Source organism: Amia ocellicauda, chromosome 20, assembly GCF_036373705.1.
Source record: "Amia ocellicauda isolate fAmiCal2 chromosome 20, fAmiCal2.hap1, whole genome shotgun sequence".
NCBI lineage: Eukaryota > Metazoa > Chordata > Actinopteri > Amiiformes > Amiidae > Amia > Amia ocellicauda.
In genome coordinates this window covers 17060798-17071097 of record NC_089869.1, presented here as the reverse complement: position 1 = coordinate 17071097, position 10300 = coordinate 17060798, and the positions used below count along the sequence as shown (strand labels likewise).

General features: G+C 36.4%; 1 protein-coding gene across 1 annotated transcript; it reads right to left on the bottom strand.

The window, feature by feature from the left end:
• Window positions 1–373: 373 nt before the first annotated feature.
• wnt8b (wingless-type MMTV integration site family, member 8b) lies at window positions 374–8664 on the bottom strand. Its single transcript, XM_066693843.1, has 6 exons — window positions 8529–8664; window positions 7429–7462; window positions 5861–5999; window positions 4394–4519; window positions 3862–4004; window positions 374–2561 (listed from the first exon to the last, which is right to left on the bottom strand). The coding sequence occupies exons 1-6, from the start codon at window positions 8597–8599 to the stop codon at window positions 1998–2000; spliced, it is 1077 nt and encodes a 358-aa protein (XP_066549940.1). The 5' UTR covers window positions 8600–8664; the 3' UTR covers window positions 374–1997.
• Window positions 8665–10300: the final 1636 nt, after the last annotated feature.

The window sequence follows — 10300 nt, the reverse complement described above, 5'->3', positions numbered from 1 at the left end:
GATGTGGGACTGTAGATTTTATTTTCATATGAAATGGCATTGTCTAAAATCAGATTTGACCACGTAAACATGAAGGCTTTATACTGTAGTTTAAATTGGTAAATGCAGACCTGGTTATATATAATATTAATCAGGTTAGCTGAAATTAGGTTGGTTTTCTTTTCTTATGACAGTGATATGTTCAAATTCCAATTATTTTAGCAGAGAAATGCTTCCAATTTGGCTTCACAAGTTTTTGTTTTTTTTTAGTTATTTTATTGAACTGTATTTCCTCAATTAATACTATCATCATCATCAGTCTGAATAGATTTTTGTATTTCAAATTTCTTAGCTAACTTCAGTAAAACTGTGCAGCACAATAAGGATGCAACCTTATAAACTAGTGCATAAAATAAGGCTCAAAAGTCAGGATATTATTAAAGGACTTTATTATAAGGGGAAGCTTTGAACATTGGAAAAAAATGACACAACCATCATAGTCAGTGCAGGACACCTTTTATATATAATGACAAATACAACTTTAATTGAAAGTCTGATATACTTGTCCCTGAACAACATTTTACAAATCAGGAAATAATGTATAATGCTTTTGACATGTATTGGCAAGAAAATAATCTATTTCAGTATTTAGTTAGGGAAGCATTTGTACTGAACATGTGACCTGGGATCTTTTTATGATATGACTCCAATTCTCTGCTTGTTTGGCTTGCCCAACAAATGCACATCCACATTATATTTCAAGCCCTTACAATTGTTTATTGGAGATGGTATGACCTTTCAGTCATGGAAAACAAAAAAATGTTCACAGTTCTGTTAACACAACCACTATTAAGAAACAAATTCATTTTAAAGATGGCAAATGCAAATGTTACAATGCAAATGTTTCTTTAAATGTATAGGTTCACTACAAAAATATAAAAATAGACTAAACAAACTTCAGAATAACTGCAATAAATTAACAATGTACAAAGTGCTTAATTTTATGTACAATTAAATACTCTGATGGGATAGGGAAAAGTGTTGTTTCCAAGTGTCCAACATTTAATTTTGTTCATTTTAATTCTAAACCATTGTAGTCAAGCCGCAATAGGAGCTTAACACAATATACTTGCATGTTTAAGATTAACGTATAACATTGGAGAGAATTCTAGGATATCTGTATTTGCAATATTAAAACAAAAAAGTACAATACATATAATTACCATAATTTGAATTGCAATGCATTTAGATGTGTATAGAAGTATGGAATGCTTTAGTGAGAGTAAACCTGGTAGATATCCTTGCATTACCATTTAATAAATATATCAGAATGTAAAATAAGAATACTCATATAGTCAAAACTAGATTTTTTTTAATTATAATTAGTTCTATGTCTTCGGGTAAATAGGTTATTAAAAGCAAGTGTGATTTATCAGAAATTATGAATTGATCTTTTTTTTTTCCTTGTGTGACCATCTTTTATATATAGCACATTTGGATTTTTCTTGCAATGCTGTGCTGCTAATGTTACTCTACAGATTTTAAAACTTTTGCAACTATTTTCAGTTAAGAATTGACATAAGTGTTACTGGGAAGAGAGAGTTCATTATAATAAAGGCAAAAATTCCTCGAATGTATACTTTACCCACATTTGTTTTAAATGCATTTCAAAGCAAATTAAGTCACTTCTTCAATACAATTTACAAAAAATATATAGGCCTTTTATTTATACAATGCTAATACTTGAAGGACCTCCTTCATACACTGGCTACCATGTACGCCCAACAAACAAGAATATATTGTGCTTATTTACATTTCCTGCACATTTCCTACAGTATCACCTCATTGCCCATTACAGCCTGTGAACTGAGGAGCGGGTACAGATTGCGCTGGCTCTGCAGACTGTTCAGTAGTGTCACCGGCAGTAGCTAGGCTTTCCACCTGATGTCCGTTTGTGTTGCAAGACTCTTCATTGCAAGCCAGTGCACTAGTGTGTAATTAGGCTGGATTGTAACCGTTCAGTGCTTCTTCCTTAGCCTTAAGGTCTTCCTGCGGCTGGTACTTTCGTTCTTGCCCCTCCTCTCCTTCTTCACACAGAAGTACTTGGTGACGATTTTGCGGCACTGTTCGCACTTGACGGCGCAGCACCAGTGGAACTTGCAGTTGCAGCTGGAGACCATCTCGGCTTTCCTCTCCTCCACGGCCAGGCCGCACTCACCACACAGCCGCTTGCAGCTCCGCTTCTCCCACTTGGTCAGGTTCTTGCCCTTCTTCACGCACTCGCGCCCCTCCGTGCCCTGCAGCCCCAGGGTCTTGTTCTCCAGGCAGTAGTCGGGGGAGTCCTCCAGGTGAACCAGCTCCTTCTTGGAGATGGAGCTGAATGTCTCTGCGATGGCTCCTCGGCTGGCAGCGCTGTTTCCGGCCCCCTTGAGAAGGTCCACTTTAAGGGCTTTGTGGTATTTCTCCTTTAAGTAGTTGCCCACCTCTCTGAACTCTGGCAGCTGCAGCCAACAGGTCTGCGTGGTACAGCTGCCCGACACGCCATGGCACTTGCACGTCCTTTTCATAGTGCCTTTCACAGCCTGCCGGGAGAAGAATCACAAGCTTACAACTATGCTATCCTCTGCAGTAGTTACCACCCATAATACCACTGGCTATAAAGTCCACATACCAAATTAATTAATTAAAAAAATACAGTATGAGCAAAACTGCCAATTTTTTTCATAATATTGTGTATTTAATAAACAATAAGTTAAATTTGTTTCCTGTATTTAACTAAAGTGTCGATTGAAATGAAACACCTATAGTTTTGCACTTTTTTAGTATTTCCATGAAGGTTGTTTATTTTTGCCCATATCACATTCTTCAATCAAGAGGCAAGTTGTTCCGTCCTTCTAGTATCGTTTAAAAAGGGGGACTATAAAGGGATGAATGGAATTAAAGCCGCGCAACATCGGGGGTTCAAGTTGAGGTCTGTTTCAGTCTTTACACTTCCTCAATGTTTCTTGACTTCAGCCGAAACAAACAGCTGTCATTTGAAAAGGGACGTCTCTCTTTTTTTGTCACGGCACTTTCTATGGAGGTGGGGGGGGGATAGAAATTTCACATCGAGCAAGATTGTTCTGCTTGTGAAGAAAGGAGAATTTATTTAGCACGGCCATTGTCAATATGTTTTCTGCTATGAGAAGACCAAATAGAAGGTCTTTTGAGGAGGAAGTGAAAAAGGGTTTCTTTGGTACATTTTCTGTTACAATGATGCTCCAGGTGCCATTTGAATCATACAAAACCTGAGGAGAGAGCACTGGTAGTAAAAACAAAGAGCACTTAAACAGCATGGCAGTGATCTCCATGGGTTTCTTAAGTGCCACAAAGACCAATATATAATGTAAGATCCTTATTGCACGAATAAAACTAAACACTTATTTAAAACCCCAGTAATAAAGAACCTTTCTAATGTATGGCTCCCTGGGTCTTCTAATTAAGGCTTGCACCACTGATCCCAAGAATCTTGAGTTGAAATCTTGTCATAAAAGACATTCAAAACTAGTAATAGGCCCTTCTGGTACAGCGCACACAGTGTTACGGGTACGAGTGGCACCTTCCTAATAAGAGTCTGAAAAGGATTCTTGGGTGGTACATACTGTTTGTTGAGAGGGGAAAAAACACAACAATAAAAAGGCACTTTCTATTCAGGCTCCTGTTGGCGGCCTAGTGATTTTTTTGTAATCTCTTCTATCGCAAATTGTAAAAGTTCTCATAACATTTTGCTATCCCGCTCCTTTGGGAACATGCATGCATCAGTGTTCTGATTTCTGAAGTGCTTCTGGAACAGTTTTTTCCAGAGTGAAAGCCACCACTTCCTATCCGTCTACTCCGTCTTACCTTACGGCCGGCCTCGTTGTTGTGCAGGTTCATGGCTGCCCGGGCGTCCTGTCCTGTTTCCAAGGCGTCAACGAACTGCTTTGAGATGGCCTCCCCGAAGCCCACGTTATCACTGCAGCCCCCCCACAGCCAGCCCTGTCCCCCTGTACACAACACGGAGCACACAGTCTTACAGGATGAGGCTAAACGCCGTCTCAGGCACAGAAAACAAACGCAATGCTGCCAAAACAGACAATGCAAATCGTTTTTTCTAGCAGTATGTTATCTGTGGTTCTGAAAGTATGGTTTAAAGCAGTGTTCGATGATGTGAACTATATGCACAGTTTATATTAGTGTTGACACACAGGCCTGCACACTGCTAACTTTGTTATGTCTTCTGAACAACTTCTGAAAGTGTGTCTTCATGAATTCTGACCCATTAATTGGGATTTGCCCTGGGGCTGCTTTTTTGTTGTTCTGCTTTTATGTGATATTTAAGTTTACATTTATTTACTTTCATTCTAAATATTAGTATGGTGATGGTTTTACTTACCTAGTTGGCCATTCCTGCTGTCATCACACCCACAATTGTCAAAATCCCCTAGACTACAGTTCCTGGTCAAAGTGTACATGACTCCAGCAGAGCTGATGGCATGGACAAATGCAGTTTCCCTGTTGGCTGTGAACAAAGGCGAGAGGTTTTCTAATGTTAGATTTTCATCTCTGGTTTTGTTTACACGATTGAATGTAAGTGGTTCACACTATTAGTACTTTTTTCTGTGAACATCCTACTGCTACATCTGAGGTCCTAGCTTACAGATAGATTATGATTGCATATACTTCACTCTTTTGTTTTTCTGCTGTGATTAATTAGATCAATACATGTTACGTTTATATTTTATATACTTTATGGAACAGTTCACTATTTTTAGACTTAGGTTGGTTTGTTTTGTGGATATAGATTGAAGTCTGTGGATGCTTTTAAGTCGAAGTATTTTATTATGTGTGTCCTAATTTCCAGATTAGACGTTACTGAGTCACTTGGTTAACCTTTTTAAAATAAGTCCAAGCAAATGGGTTGAAGGTTGGCCCTCCCACCTTTTTTATAAAATGGAAGTCTCTATGCTGATACCTAAAAATAGTCATCTGCAACTGTATATTAATGTGTATGTCTATCATAAGGTGACATGCATCGTCTGTGGACTCTCAGGACATTGAAGCCTTATTGACATCTACATTGAAGAGTGACAGATTCCTCCTGCTTTTAGTTGCCATTTCAAGTATGTTCTGTGAATGGAGATGCTAGAGTGCCGACCACTTTACCTCTTTGACCGAAGCCTTAATCTCATGAGGACTGTTCCTTTTCTCCTTTCATCTTTATAATAACCTTAATGTACCTATTCTTTCTTTTAATTAAGGCATAGGTTTAGTTCCCTTGGAAATGCCTTGTTTTTATAAGCAGATAATGGCCAAGGAAGCTGTTAAAATGATAGTCCCAATTGGATTACACCATTTGTTTGGAGTTGTGTGGACAGCCTGTGGAAACAGTGGCTGCAGCTCCATTCATTTAATGATCCTTTAAGTGGCACGGCCTTTACAATACAAACACAATCTCACCTTATCAGCTCCATGTCTGCCTTTGAAAACTGAATCCCTTGTACTGAAACTACAGCCAGTATCTCCCTAAACAGATGCAAGTCTTTGGCTCACATCAAAGCTTGTTTGCTGCCTACACCACAATTACACTATTAACCTGTTGCGCATGGGCTGAGAAGTAGTGTAATTCACACAGAGTACAATATGGACTAAAATACCACTGCATCAGGTATATAAATTGTCGTGATAATTGGACATAGCTTGATGTATTTTACAAAGACCATAACAAGATTTGTTTTCAAAACACGTATCACATGTGAATTTAAACCATTCGAATTAGTAAGATCCTTGTTTTCTTGATTGACACTGAGAGTCTTTCTATGCCCGAACTAGAGTGTGTTAATTGGCCGTTGTCTCTCCTTACCGCTCCTGAGTCCACTGTGTGTGGACAGTTGCAGGGCCCTCTCTGGACAGTTCCAGCGATCCCACACGAACTGATACTTGCACTCCTCTATTCCGCTTTGAGCCCCTGCGGCCACGCTGCTGGAGTAGATTAAATAGGCCTGCAAGTCAATTGGAACAAATAAATCATACCTGCAAGTCAGTTATCACTCATGTCATACACAGATTTTTATTTATTTAACCTTTATATAGCCAGGTTAGTCAATTGAGCACCAATTCTCATAAACAATGACGACCTGGCCAGGAGGCAAGCATCAATACAGCAAAAATTAATTGATAAAAACAACCACAACCACAGATTTCAATGGACAGAATCTTCAGTTAATGCCTAAACATACTGATTTATATGAAGCTGTCCAGTTTCAGCCTTCGTTGTAATTAATTCCAGTCTTGGCAGCTAAAAACTGTACCAAAGACAGTACGGGCCTTTGGTACCACCAGCATGACAAAGGGTCACAAATATGCAGCAGATTAAACAATTAGGAGCTCCGCATAACATTAATTTATAGATTAACGGGTGCCAATTAATTAGGCATATTGTGTGCAGAGAAGGCCAATTAATCATCGAGTAAAGTTCACAATGATGTCAAGTTGAAATGAAAACACTAGATGTTGTCTGGTCCATTCTCTTTGAGAGTGTTGGTCTGGCTGTTGTAACAGATGCACCATTTCAAAAACAATGTTATGAATCAAGTCTTAGTATTTACATTATGAAATTATATTTAAAAGTGTGAAATGGTGATTATAATAAAACTAATGAACTATTTAAGCAGATTAGCTTCACATATTTTCATCTGTAACTAATGCCTTCCCCTTACCACATACCTTATGATTTCATACGTAAGTGAACTTGAATCATTTTATATTATAGATGTAGAGAATTTTAGAGAGTTTTATTAAATATTAGGAATCTTAATGTTTACTTTACTAGTAGTGACTAGTTTGTTAAACTTGTTGATTTTTAACTTGGTTCTCCCTTGTCAATTGAATCTCTACACTGACAATGAGAAAGTAAATGATACATACTAATAAGTCTTAAGTGGCTTCAACCAGACTGAACTACACCCCCTCTCACAGGCATCTGTTGTGCTAATGATGACCACCCACTAAAGCTACACAATCCTTTCATATCTAAGATATGTACAGATTAATAGGCTTTTCCTAAAGACTAGAAATTCCAATTCTCTTTTGGATAGCATGCAAAGATTTTACAAGAAATGACTGCAACGAAAAATAAAATAAGCATATCAATTCTAGACAGAGGTCAGTCTGAAGTAGAAACAGTTTGTACATTTCATTCGATTTAAAATATTAAAAATATGTCACTGTATTATGTAACAAATTAGAAGAAAGGCAATCATGAATAAGTGAAAAGCTACAATTATTTGTCAGTCTCCTCCCCAGCATAGCACAGAATGTATTAAATACGAAAAATAACTTTTTTTTTTTGTGCATATGTGCATTCTGGAATATGTTTCATTTTCTCATGAAGTAGAAGTCTGGAAAAAAGATCAAAAGAAATTGGCTTACCTTTGGGCCAGTCATCAGAAAATTATTCACTGACCTGGAAGACAGAGCAAACCATTAACTCCCAGAAGCAAAATGTCCTTCAGCGAATCCCTGGAATTTGGGATTTTCTTCTTTTTTTGTTATAAACTCACTGGAGCAGATCTCAACAAGTAGGATCATTCCAGGCTTGAGATTTATTTAGGTTATTATTGGAACAAGATTTGGTTGAGATCAGCTACACCTCATCATTATAAAAACAATTTAAAATTAATTCATTAACATTAATTAACTAAGTCGTTTCAATTGATATTGGCTTTATGGTATTGCAAAACAAATGAAATTGTATTTACCCATTTCAGATTTAAATCGCCTCTGCAGTATTTCGTATTTATCTTATCTGCGCTTTTTACATTAAATTAAAACACGCATTTTATATTTTTAGGCATTAGATTTGACAAAAATTTTATTAAAGTTTTATTGTTTATGATTTATAACAAAGCATGTTACAAAATTATTCTTAGACTAGTTGCTGTGCCTGATTTGATCAAATACATTAAACTGCGTAAATGTTTAAGATCAACCCTAAAAGGACAAGTCGAGATCTTGATATTTTAATTGGCAGTTAATAGTTAAAATGTAATACATCTGTATTAAACAATAACTAACGGATAAGTAGTATTAATTATTAATTAATCAGAAAAGGAGCTACAAATACCTGTATTACAATTAACCTACTTCTGCCCCATGTTACTGATGTGACAGAGATCAAGAGAAAGCAGATCTCTGTATTATTAAAGATAATAATAATAATAATAATAATAATAATAATAATAATAATAATAATAATAATACCATCATCATTAACATTATTGGGACATTATTACGTAACTTACTGATAATGTGTTCAAATACATACCCATGTCATGTCCCAGTTTTAATAGCCGACGTGAAAGCAAAACCTATATAATTTTCAAATTAAGACAGCCATTAGGCCTGCATGTTTGATTCATTCTTGACTTTTTAAGACACCAATTGCCTACTATATATTATTCAAAATATATTTTGAATAGTCTATCTTGGGCCGAACCCAACGTCCCCCCTTTTAATACAACCCAACTTACCAACTGTAACAGGTCTTCGTGTGGGCCATTAAAATAAAAACGTAGTAACACAAATCCAGATAGAGAAACATGTTGACCAGAGGGTCTCCGCAGAGGGACCTACACCTACACGCAGTTTATGAGGTTGAAGGTCTTGTGTGAGAGCCGAGGGGATGTGAAATGGAGCTCCTCTCATCCCAACCAGAGATTATCTGCTTAATTAAAGATATTCCCCTTGTAACTCTCCCAGCCAATCAGGCCCGAGTCCCGAGCAGGGATTGAATTGATCAAAAGGGCGTCCCGGGGCTCCGGGAGGCAAACAGGCACAGCAGCCCCAGAGCAGCGCCCGACCCGGCGGCTGGAAAGGGTTCATACAGGCTAGGGACAAAGATGAGACATTACTGACCTTCATGTATTGTAATGTGTTAACCTCAGATGTGATTTGGAAACCAAGGGGATGAGAGTTTGTAGTTTTTTTTTATTGTAATTGTATTGTATTGTATTGTATTGTATTGTATTGTATATATATATATATATATATATATGTATGTATGTGTGTGTGTGTGTGTGTGTGTGTGTGTGTAGACGTGTAGCCTATGTGTACACCAGTATGCATATATAGTGTATACTCTGCACAAGGGCGTCTGCTAAGACATACATAATAATAATAATAATAATAATAATAATAATAATAATAATAATAATAATAAACCGCCAAACCTGTTACAAATTCAGTATCGCTCAATGTTAGTTTATATAGGTACAAGTCGGAAACTTCAGAAACGTGGAAAGAGGAAAAAATGTTTCACAGATAAAATCAAATTATACATGCTTTCATTGATTGAAATGCAATTCTTTCTCGTTGAACGGGTCGGGCTGTCATATATATATATATATATGTGTGTGTGTGTGTGTGTGTGTGTAAAACAATGAAAACAACGGATCTTCATTATTAACGGAATCGAAAATATTGTTGGTTTTTTAATGTATGTAAGGTATGTGGGGGAAAAAGACACGCATACATATATAATCACACAAATATAAATGTGCATTTAGTCAAATGCAGCTGTTAATTACATATGACAAAAATTCTGGAGATAATGAAGATCAGAGAAAGAAACTGTTAAATGTGCATGAGTCGGATGGAAGATGAAGAGGTGACCAGGGTCCCATATTGTAAATATGACATATCTCTATTAAATACTCCATATTCTGAATCTTAAAAATGAAAGAAAGAAATATCTATTCTGAGAGGGGGGACGTTGAATGATCTTGATAGATCAAATAACTGGAGCTATTGATGTAGTCCTATTTAGTCCCATTGAGTTAATTATTAAACAAACGTAAAATAAATTTGATTTAATTAGTCGAAACATATAATATATAAACAATCACACTTCATCCAGATTTAAAAAAACGAATTAAGTGTTAAGAAATAGATCCTAACTGATTAATGAATTAATTAAAATATCGATATTTTAGCATTAAATGTTCATTACTATGAAGGGAGCAAAATAATTAGCACATTTCCAATTAAATGTATTGTAATATCGGGCTAATATCAGTTCTGGCAGCTCCTTCCAACAGGCATCAACCGTTGTGTAACTAATTAATTAATTAGATTGGGGTACTGCAAGAAAGCAAACTGTGAAGAGTGGGTTTCCAACTGGAATAGGCAAAATTATGTATATAACTTTGTAATGTTTTGAATGTGTATCATATTATAGTCTGTAAAGTGTGTAAAAATAGATATATTTAATTGTAATAGGAAAAATCACTGTACAGAGCTGGCA